This window comes from Anabas testudineus, chromosome 9 (genome assembly GCF_900324465.2).
Source record: "Anabas testudineus chromosome 9, fAnaTes1.2, whole genome shotgun sequence".
Lineage (NCBI taxonomy): Eukaryota > Metazoa > Chordata > Actinopteri > Anabantiformes > Anabantidae > Anabas > Anabas testudineus.
In genome coordinates this window covers 21,237,189-21,256,758 of record NC_046618.1, presented here as the reverse complement: position 1 = coordinate 21,256,758, position 19,570 = coordinate 21,237,189, and the positions used below count along the sequence as shown (strand labels likewise).

The following is a 19,570-nucleotide window of genomic DNA, read 5'->3' as shown; positions in this document are numbered from 1 at the left end:
GGGTGGAAAATCAAAGCATTTCTAACATATCACGTTCAGAAGACTGGGCCACAAGAACTGGTTTAAGATGAGTTTTGAGCTTGTTATCAGTAATCCCAGTAACACATTTTGTTTTTAGCGTCCTGGGTGACGACCGACGTTGCCAGTTCCACTGAACCAGAAAAACCATGTTTGTTTTGGGTTGTTGGTTTTTCCACTAAACCAAAAGGTCAACCTCAACCCTACGAGACTAACAAACATTAGCTTAAAGCAGTCGGCCACTAAAAGAGTCCACTTTACGTATTTGCATATTTGCAAGAGGTTTTTCTTCTATACTCGGATAAAATTCTTTATTTCAAGCTATTTTAACGTAAATATTGTGACACTACACTGTTGCATGTTTCAATCTGAATTTTATTTTACACAATTTCAGATGACTTAGAAGAAAAAGCTACCAAGCGCGGCCACTTCCCACGCCTTACTGTTCCTGTTAAAATAATCATTTTGTTAGGAGAGGTGTTTGATTAAGCTTTCATCTTCGTACAACTACTGCATAACTTCATTTGTTGACTTTGTATAACAGGAGAAATGATTAGTTACAGAATATTTGTTTTGAAAAAAAAAAACGAATTGATCCTCCTGTGTGATTATTAGTTAACACAATAAAGTTAACACCAATTATTTACAGTGTGGTGTTAGAGCTACATGTAAAGTCTTTGTGTGCATATTATATATTTTACTAAAGGTATTTTTTACAGTGCAGACTTATTTCTCCTTATCTCTCCTGTTATTTCCCCCTTTAAATATTTCATTGTTCCTTTTGCCTGCCACTTATAACATGTTAAACAGAATCAGAGTCAGTATAACCATCTAGTGACTTTGTCAAGGTTCCTGTGAGTTACTGATTAATGAAGTTTCCTCAGTTCTTCTGACTGTCAGTAAACGCACCTGTCGTGCACATGGATGACCTAAACATCCATGTACTTTGAGAGTATCGTGACTTGAAGTGCATTATGAACTAAACTGATTTGTGACACTGATTCCTGTGTCAGTGGAGATCTACTGTACATTTAAAATGTGTGACCTTTTCCCCCTCTGCTGATGACAGACGTAAACAAAGCAACATTCGGAAAGTGAGATGCAGTTATGACCCAAGGCCACAATACAGTATCGGTGCCCAGAGCGCTGCACCAAAAGGCCAAAACAATAAACCTCTGAATTATTCACCTGATCTCTCAGGCCACAGAGCCTCTGCTCTCATCTTACCTGTTAAAAGCCTGACATTTTTTATTGACCTTTTCAACTTAATAATCTTCTCCGTGTACTAAAAAGACCCGGTGACTCTTACAGCATCACAGCAAAACAGCAAATAACGTCCAAGTTGTGACACGAGCTCAGATTTCGAAACACACTCGGTTAGTTTGCGAGAGACTGGGAGTTACTGGGTGAGATGAAATGAAGTGAACGGCCTCACGCAACCCTGTTAGCGCTCTCGTCGGTGTGCGTGAAACTGAACTTTCTAATTCAGTATCATCGCACACGTATATGAATCTGCTTCTAAATACCAGATGACTTATTGATGCACTGGAATTAAAAATGCCTTTTGTGTATGGCTAAATAAAAAAACTGCGACTGTTTATGACGTGGTGATAAACCTCTGTGGGGAGTTACTGTTGATGCCAACTGGGCATCCAGAACAGGTTAGGCTTAATTTGTTCAGCAGCACTGCTGATACGATTAGAAGGAGGTTAGGGCTGATAGATGGGCTGATGGGACAGAAGACTGCTGTTCGTTTCCTGTTTCCAACATACAGTCTATGTTGTTAAGATGAAGGAAAGACCCACTGGTTAATGTTGTTCCTATATTTATCATAAGTGCTGTGTAAACGAGCTGTGTTTTGTCGTTCTCTCACTGTCTAAAGATACTTGTGAGGTAGAGGAGAAGTCTGATTATTGATCTGCTGGAAGGATTTACAGTAACCATTCAGTGTATGTACACACACATTTACCTGCGTAAGCTGATTTCTTTGAGGTTACTTAAGCACATGTAAACACACCGACTGTTCCCATGATGACAAAGATCTGGGACAGCTGCTGCTGGTGTGCTCCTGTGTGAGGAGCTAAAGACCTATTTGAATGTTTAGGGTGGACAGATTTCAGCCATGACCATCTCAGTTTGTTGGCTCTTCATTATGAACCGTCAGTATTCTGTTAATAAGACCACAACATTGAGTGTGACAGCACCTCCGTGCTCTTTCACTCTCCTGCACAGCCTCATTGATTCGTTGCTGCAGTCCGGTGGAAAACACCGGACCTGGCTGCAGACAGTAGACTTATCAAGACCCAGAAATCATAGTGCAGCAGGTACCAATGTGTCAGGTCTGCATCAGCAGATTTTTATAATTGATTTTCTGGATTGCACCAAAATTGTTCTGCACCAAATAGCTGTGTTGTGTTCTGCACATCTTTTATTTCACCACCGTGTAACACGAGTCAACTGTCAATGCTTCAGTCCCGTCTGAGTGTTTATTTATTCGTAGATAAAACAGCTGTACAGGCTGTACATGAATCTATTTCCAGTGATTCCAGGTTCTCATTTACTCTGTGTTCATAAATCTGGTGTACTGAGGATGCTACAGGATCCCTCTCAAATTACATATCTTACCCTCGTTGTCTGTGGGGTTTTTATTTTTCAGGAGGTCGTTGTTCCCCCTGTTTGGCCTTTTTGAGGTGTTTCTGTTTATAAATAAGAGTGTGTGGAAATAACCTACTAACCTTGCTACGTTCACTCGTCTCAGAAACTCCATGTTGAATGCAAGCTGAAATGGCAGGGCGTTTAATGAAGGATAAAGGGTAAGATTTATCATCACTAACTGCACGAAGCCTCTACAGCGTCTTTGATGAATCCTAAAGGTTCTCCATACGGTGGTGTAAAGATTCACCAAATATCTTTTTTTGGCACAGGATTTAAATACCTCACCGACACCGCTGAACACTGGGCTCTGAGTGTTTTTGAAACACAGATGACCTACACTCTGTGCTGTCCCTGAACGCCTTACAGAGTTGCTGTTTGTGTGTTTGTTGACTTGTGCACCCCTCTGATGATATGCATATATTAAGGTTGTGTTCAGCAGCACATGAAGCCATGGCCATGTTCAACAGCTGTTTTCAGCATCTTAAACCAGACGCTTAATGTCTTTGGGTTCTGGACTGTTTTGGACTCAAGGAAACTGGAACTGAACACTTTTTCTGACAGTCTATAAACCAAACAATGATGGATTAATGGAGTGTGTATGAATCAAACTACCAATCAAACACCTTCTGAGGGGCCCCAGACTTCTCTGTTAGACCCCTGAGTTTTTGTACTTCACAGTTTCCAGTTTGGTCTCGAGTGGTGAATTAAAACAGGATATGAATAAGTGCTCACTATCTTCCGCAGTATACTGATGCAGGAATTACTAATCACTGACACCATCACTGTGAAAACGCAATAATTGAGCCATTAACTCTTTCACAGCACAAAGACAGTGCCGCTGTTTCGACTTTCAGCTCCGGACAGAGACGCACAAGTTTACCAAAACCGTTGCCCGTAAGTTTTTGGAAACGTTTCCGGACTCAGAAGCTCAGTTGAACCAACATAAAACACAAGTAAGCCGCTGCTGCTGTGGATGTTGAAGTACCCTCGACTATTTCGACTTAAGGAGACCATGAAACCTGCAGCTGGGGGTTTCTGTTTCTCTCCACTCTCCGTTTTACTTTCAGAGTTTAGGACTCTCTGGAGGGAGGAAGGAGAGAGTGAAGAGCCTGCCCTCGCCCATTCACTACAGCTTCCTATTCGCCTGTCTGCCTTCCTCTCTTTCTCCTCCATCTCTTCCCTTTCCTCCATCTAAACCCATCTCAGCCTGTCAACGCCCGTGCTCGCTTCACCTTAACCCCCCTATAAACGTCAGTATGAGGCTGGCGGCGGCGCGTCTTACCGTGCGTCCAGGCGTCGAGCGGCGCGTCCCGGCTCAGCTACGCGCAGCCAGGGGTCCTGGGAATAAACAAGAGAAGTCTCCCGACTACGAAGAGCAACGAGAGTTACTGTTTTCCTCTTGGCCTCCCACCACCCTCCTCTCACACACTTACGACTCTCCCCTCCCTCTACCTTCCTTTCTCCTCCTCTGTTCTCTCCTCCCTCCTTCCTTCTCCACTGCCCCGAGAAGTTACGTGCATGAGCTCCAGTCGGTTATTGTTCAACTCCTGTATCATCCTCAGTAAAATACAGCTACTAAAAGTAGTATAATCACTAAAATACTTAATAAAGCTCTCATTAGTGTCATTAGATCATCTCATTAATGTTCAAGCAACACTTCACTCGACGTGGAACTGTTTCATAGTGTGTATGTGTGTATACAGAGCTGCAGCTGTTATTATTTTCCATGTGAGTCAGTCTCCTGAGAATTAATTAATTGAGTGTGTTACTTCAGAAAATAATGAGAAACGGTCATGACTGGATTAACCTGTTAAGTGGCCCCTGACCCCCTGCAGCCTCCATGTTCCAAGAACTCCTGTGTTCAAACAAGACTTAAAGTTTAACTACACTTTAAATGATTTTCCTTAGCCTCCTATATACATAAATATATAGTGTTTTGCAGACACACTATATAGAAATATATATTTTATATATCCATACGGGTATTTTCCCCACAACATTCATATTGTGACCAGGCAGAAAGCTACTGTGTCGATATTACTATGTAATATTCTGATCACCAACCTACTTCATATAGACCCAGAAACAAAACAGCTGTTTGTAGTTAAAAGACAAATTAAAGCTTCACATACTGTGTTACAATCCGCACCGTGATGATGTGGACACAAGGTGTCGCCACGACACATACATTGGAAGGCTGCAGGCTCTCGTGGTGTCTCCATCTTACATATACATATACACACACACACACACATATATATATATATATATATATATATATATATATATATATATATATATATATGCTCACAAGTTAGGAAAGAGCTATTTGCAAAGAATATGAATAATTTTGGACAGGCCACTTTTTGTTCAATTTGTAAATAAAAGATTATTCCACAATGATGCCTCTTGTACATCGTCTTATTATCTTTTGGGAGAAGCCTGTGTCGTTTCCTGTCAAACAAAACCTGCTGGTTGAATAAAAGTAACTTTAAGTCAGAATTTGCCAGGGGTATGAATAATTTCTATACTGTATATAGACTCAGCTACCTGATTTAACTCAGTTTCCAATGAGAAAACATCAGTGAATCATCTTCCAGGGGGTCTTTTCTTCATCTTAATTATTGATGAATGTAAAATATATTTATTGATCTATTTTACAAATGTACACATTTACTTTATTCGTTATTCATTTCAGTATTTTCCCTTTAATGGTCGATTTCACAGCACTACATTAAAATAATCACACTGTGTGGCTGTAACTAACGACTTGAACAGTTTACTAGAAAAATCCTTTTTACAGTAATTTACGATGACATTTTGTCACAGTAAACGAAGTCGTACACTGTAATTTCACAGTCACCTACTCCATCAAATGACTGTGATTTCGATAGAGGATATTATGCAGTATATAACTTCAGTGTGTAAACATCTGGTGTAAACAAGTCTGCATCTAAATGTGTCACTAGATCACAAAAAATATATAATTAAGTCAGTGACACTGTGATATTTGCTTGTTTTATTTATTTTCATCACAATGATGCATCATTAGAATCATCATCATCATGAGGTTGTAGGTGATGCAGGATGCATGGGTACAGGTCTGCATCCATGGATGTGATTTTAAGTGTAACGTCGATGATTTCCTTCACTCATCTCAAATCATCATTTACTGGCATTTATATAATGAAGAAAACCAACGTAACAACTGAACACAGCTACAGAAACATTACAAGACTAACAACACCTGAAACCTGTGCTCCATACGTCTCTGTGTATTTAGCCCACTGTGCCGCCAAACAGAGGAGGTAATCTAAAAAAACACTTAACTGCCACCGACAGTACAGCCCTGACAAATGCAGTTGACAACAAATAGCACCTTGGATTTTTTTTTGGTTTTGCTGCCTTTCAAGACATTTTTACAACTCTCTTTTTTTGTGTATTTTAATAATTGCTGAAATAATGCACAAAAATAGTAATCTACTGGAAAATAGTGCAGTATATTAGGTTGATAAGGAGTTAACAACAACACTATGATTGGTTAAAGAGTTTATTATAAGAGGATTCAGTGGGTGAGGAGGAAGAACAGAAAACAGAAAACAGGAACTAGTAACTGGTAAGTGGACGATTCTGAATCCAAGATTTGACCTAACTCATGCTTTACTTACAGTGTCAAGACATAAAATGAACATATTTAAAAGAACATGGAATGATTTGAAAGTATAAAAGGTGTAAATGTATACAGTTCATTTAGCAGTAGAGTGGATAAGGCCATTTCAAAATTATTCTGTGCATCATTGGGTCAAGTTCATCCACCAATAACCAGGAGTTCTTGTTAAAAGTGTTGTCAACACTGAATTTAAATAATAATATACTGCGTGCATCATGTATAATAGCTATGAAACTGTGTCTTTAAATAACAGAGGAAAAGAAACTTTTTGTTCCCCTGTCTTTTGTAACCTGAACACCACACTGGATCCTGGGGAACTAGACTGACGATGCTGAGATGAGGGATGTATGGGGGGATATAATATATATAATCTTTTGCAGCACTACTTGTTCTTATTTTCTCCTGAGACAGTTCTATTAGTCTTCGTCTTTTCACGCTGCACCGTCTGCAGTGTTATCACAAGAGGGAGCTCTGTCCTCAGTGAAGATATTTACACAAGATTGCTTCAAAAAGAAAACTGTGAATTCAGATTAAAATCACAGCAATCTGACTCCTGTGATTTTTTTCTTCCACTAGAAGCTCCTTATCTCCTCATCACTCAACGATGTCTCACCAGACATCACACAGGACACAAAGGAGGATCAACACGACGACTGCTATGTGCTCAACTCGTCTTGTTCTTCTTCTTTTGTGCATTTCTGTACACACACTCCCACACTCACACACACACACACACACACACACACACACTAGTGTGTTAGAGTTCAGGACTGAACATGTCATTCATTAACAGAATCATTCAACAGTGGAGTTGGGATCTGGACTTATTCTATGTATCAGGGTGCAGATGTAGATATAGATATTAGCGCAGACAGCATGAAATTATCTATTTATTTTCTATTACATTCTACCAAATAAATTCTCCAATCCTTGTTATCTTTATCAGCAGCTTGTTCTAATCCAACATGTTACAGGAGAAGCCCTGAAGAATATTAATTGACATTAAAGGCCTTTTTGCACCTGCAGCAACCTCTAGAATCAACATGAACCCTGTGTCAAAATGGGTCGCTAACTCTGAGGACAGAGGTCTAGTCTCTGTATTTTTTTTCTAGAAAGTTTAACTCTTTTAAGCAACCTGGAATAAAATGTACTCAAACACTTCCATATAGCCCAGTGAGTAAAGCTGATGGGCTTTAGACCTAATATGTGTGAATTTTACTTCTTTTAGGTCAACAAAAGCAACTACGTACGCAGCTCTTATAAATAAATAAAACACCACTTATGGATGTCTCAATTACTCTTGAACATTAATAATTAATGACACTTGATGTATGAATAATTGAATCTTGTTAAATGTCAACTTCATTGCATGAATTGCTTGCCTCTTATTTAATTTTGTGCAGACCTAGTATTACGCAGGCCTGGATGTTTGATTAATTGTACTAATACAAAATGGGCTATGATGGGTCCTCAATCTTGTAAAACAAAAATCTGGTTTTAAGTTGTAACTTTAGTTGTTTTAGACAAATTGCTTTAGTTTTTTCTAAGTGTCAAATAGTCAGGTCACAGAAAACCTGGGGTAGAGTGTTCCCATCATAGGTGAAGTTAAAGGCTGCAGCCAACAACTGCTTTCATTATTAATACATATGACACATCTTTGCTTTAATAATTGATTAAGTGTTTAGACTACATGATGTCATAAAATAGTTAAAATGCCCATAGGTGTTTCCCTAACGCCCTGTTAAACAAGGTCAAATTGCTTGTTTTTACAGACCAGTAGTCAAAACACAAAGATGTTGAGATTACAAGCATTGAAAACTGAGGAAGAAGGAAATACCCACATTTAAGATGCTGGTACCAATGAGCATTTGGCATTTTGGCTAAAATGAATATAGGTCGGCTAGTTTTAAAAGATAATTCATAGTGCGAGCCGCCCAGAATAAAAACTTACAGCCAGTGACAACTTGAAATCTCCTTCTGGTCCACCTTAAGAGCAAACCACGCCAGTCGACCTTAAGTGTTGAAGCTGAGGGGGCTCGGTCTAGCCTTCCAGGTGACGTAGGCGCCGCTGATTGGCTGAACGTCCAGAGTATGGGCATGTGGAACGGAGCGGGTGACGTCAGTTCCCCCGTTCGCGGAGAGCGAAACAAACATGGCGACGGACTCGAGTGGATGGGGGTTTACGATAACTTTAGTCGTCTATTCTTGTGTTTTTGCGGTCAGACAGACTGAGGCGGCGGTTTCGGAGCCGAGCAGCTTCACTCGGATACTCGGCATGAGGCTGGAAAAGAGCGAAGCGCCGGCCGAGACCACCGAGAGAGGGGTGATACAGGTGACCGAGGGCAGCGACATCCTCTTCAGGTTCTACGGGCTCCACTTGTCCCCTCGCAGCTCGGCGCTCATCAGGTTCACGGAGCTGTACTCCAGCAGTAAAATGGACGATGACTTCGGTGCAGTCACGCTGCCGTTCAATAGGACTTGTAGCGAGTTCACGAAGGATATCGAGGTGAAGGGGAGCATGGAGGTAAACAACCAGAACACCGCCGGGGTGGTCGGACTGAAGATCAAGCAGCTCCGCAAGAGCGAGGTGGTCAAGGTGTTCGGCTTGTGCGTCCGCGACACCCAGCAGGAGGACGAGGAGAGGTGGTACATGCTGGACGACAAAGACGGCAGGCTGCGTGTGGTGGAGGTGGAGAAGTCCCTGCTGCCCATCTGGCTGCAGGTGATCCTGATCTGCTTCCTGCTGGTGCTGTCCGGCATGTTCAGCGGGCTCAACCTGGGGCTGATGGCGCTGGACCCGATGGAGCTGCGCATCGTGCAGAGCTGCGGCACCGAGAAGGAGAAGAAGTACGCACGGAAGATCGAGCCCATCCGCAGGAAGGGCAACTACCTGTTGTGCTCCCTGCTCCTCGGCAACGTCCTGGTCAACACCACCCTCACCATCCTCCTGGACGACCTCACCAAGTCGGGCATCGGCGCCGTGGTAGCCTCCACCGTCGGCATCGTGATCTTCGGCGAGATCGTCCCCCAGGCTCTGTGCTCTCGGCACGGTCTGGCCGTGGGGGCGAACACCATCCTGCTCACCAAGTTGTTCATGTTGCTAACTTTGCCCCTGTCGTGGCCCATCAGCAAGCTCCTCGACTGCATCCTTGGCCAGGAGATCGGCACCGTGTACAACCGGGAGAAGCTGGTGGAGATGCTGAAGGTCACCGAGCCGTACAACGACCTGGTGAAAGAGGAGCTCAACATGATCCAAGGCGCGCTGGAGCTCAGGACCAAAACAGTCGAGGATGTCATGACTCCGATCAACAACTGCTTTATGATCCACAGCGACGCCGTGCTGGACTTCAACACCATGTCCGAGATCATGGAGAGCGGATACACGAGGATACCCGTGTACGAGGACGAGCGGTCCAACATCGTGGACATCCTGTTCGTCAAGGACCTGGCCTTCGTGGACCCGGACGACTGCACCACGTTGAAAACCATCACCAAGTTCTACAACCATCCGGTGCACTTTGTCTTCCACGACACAAAGCTGGACTCAATGCTGGAGGAGTTCAAAAAAGGTTTGTGCAGCTTGTGCAGAGGAGGTGGTGACAAACTCCTCGACTGCATTTGTTGTTGACAGGTAGGCCAAGACCTGAGCCGACTTTTGGGCCACAAGTCTGGTGACGGCATTAAAAAGCACTTGTGCAGTCGATGAGGATGAAGCAATTTAATTTGTGGTAATATAACTTCTGCTCAGAGTGACACACAGATTTCCTCATTGATGCAGTGATTGTGATTTAAGAGCTGCAGCTACTGCTGAATTAATGAATCACATCTACTAAGTTATCTTTGCAGCAATTTTGATGGTACTGATTCCAGCTTCTCGTAGATTTAGACATGACACCGGACTGTGTGAAATGATATAAGCATATTAAAGTGTGTTAGGAAGTTAGTCTTTGACCTATTTGTGGAGTGAGCCACGCAGTAAAGTACATTTACATCACTGGCGTCATCAATGTGTGGAGTTACCTGACGTGCAGCCAGAAAATGCGCGGTTCAACACTGTGCATGCTCGTAGTGCCACAGGGATATTGAATCAGGTCCATCTTTGTCATTTACTCTGCAGTATTTGTCCTGTAGTCACTCGCCTCATGGTTTCTGATAATTCATACAGATGAAAGCTTCACTTAATATAGAGTGAAACCACACTGGCGTTCTGCTTCTGTCAGATACGTCTCTGCTGGTGTTGCAACTTTGTCAGGAGTCAAGTGTGACCTCAAGTTTGTCACTTCCCAGTTTGACTTCTCTCTCTCCCACTTTGCTTTTTGTTTCCTCTTTGTACACAAACACAAATGCACACACACACACACACACACACGTGCACTCTCTCTCTCTCAGGAGGACACACTGACGACATCCCCTGTAGGGATTTGTTTTTCCTTTCTCAGGCATCTTGTCTCAAGGTCACAGACAGTAGACACACACACACACACACACACACTCTTGCTGTGTCTGTATCTCAGCACAGTGAAGAATGAGCGATTGCTTCCCTGTCTCTGTAGCAGCATCAGTATCCGACTGTAAGATGTGGGTAAACTTTCGCTGAACCTTGTTGGCTGTCTCAGTTGAAGCCAGTAAGACTGTGTCTCACTAAATGCATTTCAACACAATAACTCTCTCTTAATTGAGAACTTACAGTTACTTTGCACTTATCTGTGATCAGCTGCAGTAAATTGACTTTTGAGCGGCTGTAGTGTTGGTACACTGCGCTGTGTGACATTTGGCCATGAAACAGCTCTGCAGCTCATTTTTAGTAGGCTTGGCTGGCGATGTGGGAGTGTTTGGCAACAAGCTGCAGTGCCTACACACACACACACACACACACACACACATACACACACACACATATCGAGCTGAAAACAATCTACACTGGGTCAAAGCTTGGCAGAAAGATTTACTGTAAGTTGTCATAAGAGTCCGCTCAGCTGCTGTGTTTAAAGTCTTGAGGTTGAGGTAGGGCACTTCTCATTACTTCACAAGTAACTTATCAGTGTTTACATATATTATACTTTCTTGACATATTTCCGTACTTTAAGTTGAGTGTATTAAACTCAAGCATTTGAGGCAAACATCAACCTCCTAATAGCAATAAAACACGAGGGTTGTTGTTGCATTTTGCAAAGCGTTGAGCAATCCAGCTGCTTGATGACATACCAATCAGGAATCTGGATTTGAACAGCTTGAAATGGAATATTTTGCAAGTGTTGCATGTTTAATAGTGTGGGAAAAGGCGAATAATGTGATGTGCAGGACCCTGAATCTATTATGAGAACTGGAGTTTGGATCCAAACACGGCGCTTGTTCATTACTATGGAAGTTGTTTAGTGGAACCAAGATCCTCTTCCTAACAATTACACCAGGCCTCCTTCAGTCACACCTTTTGGTGAAGCCAAAGCTTTCTGAACCAATCAATCTATAATGAAATGAATGATATATGATTGATGAATGAAATAAATCTGAAACCAAGGTGACACAGTCGGTAAGAATAAAAGCTGCTGTTTCAGATTTTGTTCGACTGATTATGAAATCGGATCACGTTAAAATTGCATAGAACATGAAATAGACTTTCCGCATTTTACAGGGTTTGAGATGCATAAAGATGTATTTTAAAAAAGCATTTTCTAAATGCTTCTTTTGGAATGAAATTCTTTGGGGAAAATCCTGGGTTGCAATACTGTGGTTTGGTCATGCTGCCAAAATTACTTCATATCCCAGTGCAGATCCTGGGGGCTTGGTCAGGACCTGCTCTGTATCTGGTGACCATGAAGATGAATGGTTCAAGAAGCACAAACCAGTTAAAACAACAGTTGTTGTAAGCCATCTGGATGTAGGCGATGATTCTGCTTACTGCCAGTTCATGAAACCCTTTGCATTTGCTTCTCTGAATGCAGAATATCTTTTAATCTAACAAGTAATATATAAATAACAAGGATCTAATTATTCATAATCACCAAGAGCCAAAGTATAAGTTCAGTACAAAGTGTACTTGCAGTAGTAAGACTGGGTGTGGTAGATTTGATGTAGCTGTGAAAAACGTTCTTCAGGGCAGATAAGAAGAAAGACACACGGCCAGAATCTGAAAATGGAAAAATAAACGAAAAGAAAGAATTATGTGGGTGATGTGCAACTGTGGTGAGTTGTCTTGTGATCTGAAAGAGTTTCAGAGCTGGTTGCATGTGAGCGTAGATCTTATCGTCAGCATTTCCAGACATTCACTGTCTATATATTCATCTGTTAGAATTTCTCTTAAGAAATCATCTGACACGCAGCAGCTGTAACCGAACAAACAAGAAAAAGCACCAACCACAAAAACTTTAAGTTCGTTTACTGGAAATCCAACATAAAGCACGGGAATTGCTTCCAGATGCTGCTTGATTCATAGATAGTCTTGCAAGTAGTGCAAAAAAAAAAAAAAAAACCCAAAACAAAACAACAACAACAGATTTGAGTACTTTCTTCAAATATATTGCAAAATATGCTTTGTTCCACGTCAGTCTTCCCGCTGTGACTGCAGCCTGCGGTCCCACGGTGGTGGACTGGGTTCATGTGGAGAAGCACAGGCTTGATTGCCTGCTGGCCCCCTGCCTCTCCGCTGACCTGACTCCCCGCTTACATCTCAAGTTCCTCTCACTTGCTGCTTGGCATCAGTTACCACGGTGATGGCATCCAGCAGCGTCGGTGTGTGTGCTTAAAGTAGGTGTCTTTAGGTCATGGTCTCTAAATAATCAGATCTACTCAGTTTAACTTGACCACAAGTTTAATTCTGAATTTATAGTATTAAAGAGCATCCACCATACTGTCTCGTCCAGCATTTCTGCTTCTGTGTGAGCACTCAGTTAGTGCATTACACTGGCCTACATTTTGGCTGTTATGACTTCTACTGATAATACCCGCTGAATGATTTTAATTGTTGTCTAGTAGCATTCGTGCTATGCTGCTCGTCCTGTCTCCCATGTGATGGTCACTGATGTAGGAATGTCTCCACCGATGTTTTACGGCGTCTGGGTTTAGTCTGAGTACTGTCTGGGTCACTCGAAAGGATGTGTTTCCTGAAGCCACTCGGCGTTGTCTTGGCTGTGTGCTTCAGGTCATTGTCGTGCTGAAAGGTGAACTGTTGACTCACTCTCAGATCACGTGGACTTGTGGTAGCTTGAACTTGACTGCAGCTCGATGATTTCTGGACTAAACGTTCCAGTTCAACACGTTGAGCCTCTTAGGAAATGAACCAGTTTGTTTTGTTTGCGGTTGTCAGGACGGTCTGTAATATCTGCTCATTATCTTTGGTGTTTGGACACTTTTCTGGACACCCCACCCAGACTTTAAGACCTGGCTGCACGTGCTATGATTTAATGACCATTTGTCAGGTGGCTGTACGGTATATCCCCATAAACCTGTCGGCAGAATAAAATGAAATTTAGTGGTTAGATTTAGGTATAAATCAGAGATTTTTAAACTGACTTCACAGATTATATTATAGCTCTGTTATAGAAAAGCACAAATTACTAATTGTACAATAAAGTCAATTAGACCATGTCAACTTGGGTGCTTGTCTATGTTTCCTGACATTTCATGCACAGAACAATTAGTAAACTAAACGTATTCATCAAACTGAAACTCGAGGGCCATAAAAGTCAAAGTCAGACTCGGGCTGGACTTTGAGATTGCCTAAATGAAATGCCCTAGAGAAAGGCGTTTATTGCTCCATTGCAGTTACTTCAAAACAACATGCCATGTGCATCATGTGCTTACATATGTTCGTTCGTATGTGTATTTTAATGAACATTTAACTGAATCTAAACCTATTCCCAATCTTTAACCCACAATCTAGTTATGAAACTGACTCATTACGAAGTTGTGGACCTGCTGTTTTTTATTACATCCGCTTATTTCAAAAACAGACGCCTGACGACGCTGAGTAAAAGATTACCTAATCTCAGCCAGATAAGCGTGTCACAGTGCAGACCTAACCATCCGCTTCTCCTTTTGTATAATGAGCATTTCCTTCTCTCACACTGTCCTGTCTCTCTTTTTTGGTTATTCCTAAATACTAATAAAGACTTTTTGTGGTGCTGTTTTTTAGAGAGCAGGTATCTGAATTTCCAACAGCAGCTACAGTTTGTTCATTTTAGAGCTGGACGTGTTTCAGTAAAGTCAAAACATGGGAGGAATGGGGAGTTTTGCAGATAACTGAGCACTGGGGGGAACATTGTCAAATCCCTCCTCAATTATTCATGGCTGTTTATGAATACATTCGAAGCAGGAAAAAGGCCATGCAGCTGCAGCATCGTGCTTTGTTGTATTCGTAGTTTAAGCTTCAGGAGTCTGCAGATGATTTTTAAGCTCATTGGTTCACATTATATCTGATGAGGTTGAATCGGTTCATGAGCCTGTGCTGTTTGATTTTTTTTTTTTTTTTACTTTTTTAACTTGACCATTACTGACTTTACGTCACATTTTTCTAGTGCACGTTGAGATTGACCAGTGGTCAGTACATGCTGTGATAAACTCTGACTCTACTCTGCTGAAGTCTTCTGTTTTTATTGACATTAACACAGATAGGCATATCTCCTAGAGACTGTTCTTGATCTTGACAACTTTAGCTAAGACGTTATTCACCAGGGAAAAAATTCTTCTGTCATCCATCACAGTTGTTTTCCAGCCTTTTGACGCTTGTCCTGAGCTCCCATTTTAAGAATGAACCAAACAGTTGATTAGCCCACACCTCATGTTTTTGCTATCTCTCTGATGGACTTGTTTTGCTTTTTCTGCCTAATGATGGCCCCTCACTGGCAGTGGCAGCTCTTTGGACTTCATATTGACATTTAACAACAACAAAAGGTCCCAAAGGGAAATGCAACTCATAAAATCAGCTGTGGACCTTTGATCTGCTAATGTGGAAGCCACAGAAATTGGAGGTCTGTGGAAAAAAAAGCATTTGTTCCTCAGTGGTTCATCTAAAAACTTTGAATATTTGGAAATTTGTGTCACTGTTCAAATACTGAAGGGCGTAATTGTACGTTGCTTTGGAAAAATAACCAGCTTTGTGTGTCTTCTTCTTGTGGGTCATTGAGGATACTGTCTGATTCCAACATGTTTGCAACAGCAGCTGCAGCCTTTGAAGTTCTTAAGCACAGTCGGTGCCACTGTCATTTATCTGCTGGTAGTTGTGTTTGTGTGTGTCCTTCAACAAACACGCAGATGCACACTCGCATCCTTTTTAGCCGACTTCCATGTCTGCAGTGCTATGACTGCATCTGCTGAAGAGAAAATGTGATTATGATTTATGTCTACAGCCAAGATTTTCATACATCACTAAATTAATAGGGCTGTTTGCAGTAAAGACCCTATAGAGAATTATCACCTGAATCTGCAGCTGCAGTTCTGTATCATAGAGCTTTACAGGTCATCTAGTTTGGATGTGCGGCTGCGAGCTTGCTGTTTTAGTTCTCATGTTGTTGCTATTGGCTGCAGCATGCAGCTCTCTAAAAACCCACTGTCACTTCTTGCCCAGCAACGAACAGCAGACGCACATAGTTAGAGACTAGCTGGTGAAGATTGTGGAGCATGTTCAGTAACACTTAAAGGACCAGACACTTCCCTCTGTAGCTGGTGGAGCCCAAAAACAGAGCTAAAAGAAACTAAATATTGGACAAACATTTTCCACATAAGCAGAAACATGACTCTGAATTCATGCTGGGATCTTATCAGCCACCTGCTGCTCTTCTCTCTTTTATTGTCGTGCCACTGTAGTCCAAAGTGCTGATGGTCTCCACTTCAACTCAGTGTGTGTTTGGGTCACATCAACACTTCTACACTGTGTGCTGTAATGATACCAGTCAGCATGAAGAAAGAACAGCTCAGCAGAAATGACTCAATATCATGGCACACGCAGCAGTCTGATTGTGAACTGAGGTTTTGCTACACATCATATTGCATAACTCTGAGCCTAATATAAACCCAGTAGTGGAATTCCTCTTGTCTTAAAATAAATGGTGGATGAGAGGATGTGCCCGAAGGCATTAAACATTAAGGTTGTAGTGGGGCGGCAGAGCGTAGAGTTTGACCCCCGATATACGGTCACTGTGGAATTGCTGACTAGGTCATTATCTTTGGAAACCTTAATCTCTTTTATTTCTTTTGAACTTCTTCTTGGACTTTTTGGACAGGTTTACTTCACTTAAAGTATCCGATGAGTCACTGAAACGTGAATATCCACAGATAAGCCTTACCTGGCTGTTTTTCAGTGTAACACTATAACTAGTGAACCATGTGTGGTGTCATTTTTCAACAATGGCCACTGCTCATTCTGTTATCGGTAGTAACTTACTGTTGCTCCAAACCACTGCTGCTGCTGTGTTTCAGCTGATGTTCAGTGGCTTATTGAACTCGTATGCCCTCCTGTTTTTATCAAGTGTCACAGTCTGGTGTCTTTCTTGGTCAGGGATTCCTCCAGATGATGTGGAGCCATGTTTCATTAGACACAAGCCAGGCCAAAACGGAGAAAGCTGTGGCGTTCACAGGTCTGTCTTCTTGCCGTCATCAGTCTCTGAGGAGAAATGACAGATGCAGCGATTGTTCAATGATAAAGTTTCAAAACATTACACATTTCAGTGATATTGGAGTGCTCTCCAAAATAGTAATGGATTTCTAATTGTGAAAATTAGCGTTGCTGCTCTAATAACACCCCACAGATGTCTCGGCTGTGAGGTGAATCAGCAGCTGTGCATTGTTTTGGTGTCAGACTTTATGGTTTATATTTGGGCTTTTCTTCACAGCACATGCACACAAACGCAGCCCAAAGTGAAGATGGTGTTGAGGTGAGATGCAGTGAAGTTGCTAGTGTCAGCCATAATTTTCCAGCCTCAGCCCCATAGTCCCTTAAGACCAGAGTGATCAGAATAGATTTGTAACTTGTAAAACAGGTCAGAACAGCTTGACCTGTCCTGTACAACAAGAGCCTGAGTGTGTGTGTTTATGAGTATGCATTCAATCGTCGTCTCGCTGCGTGTTTTGCGGTTATGGCGGCTGAAATGTGACAGGCCGATTGTTGTTTTGTGTGTGGGTGGTTTGTGTGTGGCATTCCTTTTCCATACAGACTCATCGATCTGCCTCTCACCCTTTTGTCGGCAGTGTTTCCCATTAACAAACAGACTGGCCCGCACGCTGTGACCAAAGAGCCAGAGGGCAGAGACACAGACTGAAGGTCAAATATTGAGTGTAAACAGGGATTATATGTGTCAGAGTAAACAGATCTACATGTGTTAATTAGATGGTTGTTAAAGTGAAGTTTTTACAATCTTCCCATGTAAAATATTCTTATATCTAAAATACTTTAATAATAAACGTGTGTAGCTAATGTTAACATACAAGCAAGGCAGTAGCAAGGCTGCATACTTGGTGACATACTAGTCTGGGCAAAACAAAGGTTATAGACAATACCAGGCTGGCAAAGTTAACATGCATAGACATGAGAAGGCAGAGCACAATAGGAATGGTAATGGTAATCCTGAGTCGCATGAGCTTAAGTTGCATATTGCATTTAGGTCACCACCAATTTTAACAAGCTCGATACAGAGAAGCGTGGTTATAAAGTGACCAGTCTGTTCTTTTTACAAAGTCAAGGAGCGCTGACGGCACTTATTGTCACCTCAGCTCACAGCGTGTCTGTGCAGAAGGACGAGGGGTGGATGGATGGATGGAGGGATGGATTTTACCACAAACTCCATCATGTCATGTTAGATTCACCGTTTGATAAATGACAGCTGTGTGTATTTCTGTCTGAGCCTGAGGTGAGCGTGCTGCTCATATTTGGTCACCTGATGTCATGTTGTGTGACAAACAGACATCCCTCCTGAAAATGAGCTGCTGTTCTTGGCTGAGCTTTCTTTTACAGTACTGTACTGTGTGTGTGTGTGTGTCTGTGTGTTTGTGTGTGTTAGTGTGTTAGCGTGTTAGCATGCTCTGGAGTCAACAGATTCTCCAGTCACTCTCCAGTAGCTGAGGGTAAGTATGTCCCCTGGGGTTCTACTTCCTCTGGAAATATTGACTCAGCACCACAGGGAGAGGCCACACACACACACACACACACACACTCTCTCACACAGACACACACAGACATAGACATACAGACGTCGGCTAATGATTGTACTCAGAGGTTTTCTTATCGTGGGAAACTGTTGACGAATGTTCTCCATCCTGTTAAAATCGCACCTCAAAGATCCCAAGACATTTTTCCCTCCCTGCTATAATTTGTGATGAAACAGGTTAACGCTATAAGAGAGAAGCAGTTACCGGACTGATTAGATAGAGGCCTCAGAAAGACAGGAAACATTTAAGATGACTTGTTTGGGACATCTCAGTTAGATGTTTTTCTGTGAACATGTCTCAAAGAAACACTTAAAACACCAGTTTGATGCCCTCCAAGCACATTCACTGCTGCTCCTGTGCGTACAGTGCATCGCCTTTGCGCTGCAGATCAATTCCCACATGATGCAAAGCTGCAGGATACACAAATCCTGAGGGTGTTACGTCTAAGGTAATCACAGAACACACTCTGTTTTCCAGGTGGAACCTGTGCAGTCATCACGGCACATGTGGCCATTAGGTTTCTACTGCTCGTCACCACAAATGTTTGTGTTTTGGACTGTTCAGACGAGACGAGATGTCTGAAGATGTCTGTCTGGGATGTGGGAAACAGGCTTTTTTTTTGTTTTACTATATTTAATCAGATAAAATAAGCATCACTTTGTGCTGTCAGACATTTTCGAGGCTAAATGATGAAAACACATACTGGTAAATGAGCTTTAAATAAAAATAGTCCATCAGCCTAAGAGCTGTCAGCCAAAAATGCATCTTCTGTCTTGTTGCTTGCTCTCTAATCTAAATATACAGCACATCATCCATCCGCCCACCTCTACGTCTAATGTCCTGACATCACAGGGTCCAACAGCAGAGTGGGCCTGGTGGGAAATGGATTCTTCAAAGTCCCTCTTGCTGTATTTGTGTAGTAAAATCAAGCTGAGAATGTGTGGAGTGTGTTTGTGTCATTGTGCCAGCAGAGCCCACTTTGCCAGGACACGCTGGCAGACATCAAGGGCACACGCACACAGAGAACAGAGAGACACTTAAGGCCTTTGGTCTTCTATAATTACTTGTCATATGAGCTCTTTGTACATC

At 42.2% G+C, this 19,570-nt stretch overlaps 2 protein-coding genes across 3 annotated transcripts in view; one reads left to right on the top strand and one right to left on the bottom strand.

The window, feature by feature from the left end:
- LOC113150349 (phospholipid-transporting ATPase ID-like) overlaps positions 1–4,105 on the bottom strand; it is a 32,656-nt gene extending 28,551 nt beyond the window's left edge. Inside the window, exon 1 of one of the 2 annotated variants that reach the window (XM_026342812.1) lies at positions 3,956–4,105. The gene's annotated coding sequence lies outside the window, so the exon portion shown is untranslated. The remainder of the gene's footprint in view (positions 1–3,955) is intronic. The other variant, XM_026342813.1, reaches the window with a different exon arrangement.
- A 4,287-nt stretch (positions 4,106–8,392) lies between these two features.
- Positions 8,393–19,570, top strand: part of LOC113150386 (metal transporter CNNM4) — a 32,713-nt gene continuing 21,535 nt past the window's right edge. The window contains exon 1 of the mRNA XM_026342861.1: positions 8,393–9,912. Coding sequence (XP_026198646.1) covers positions 8,496–9,912 — 1,417 coding nt within the window. The 5' untranslated portion in view covers positions 8,393–8,495. The remainder of the gene's footprint in view (positions 9,913–19,570) is intronic.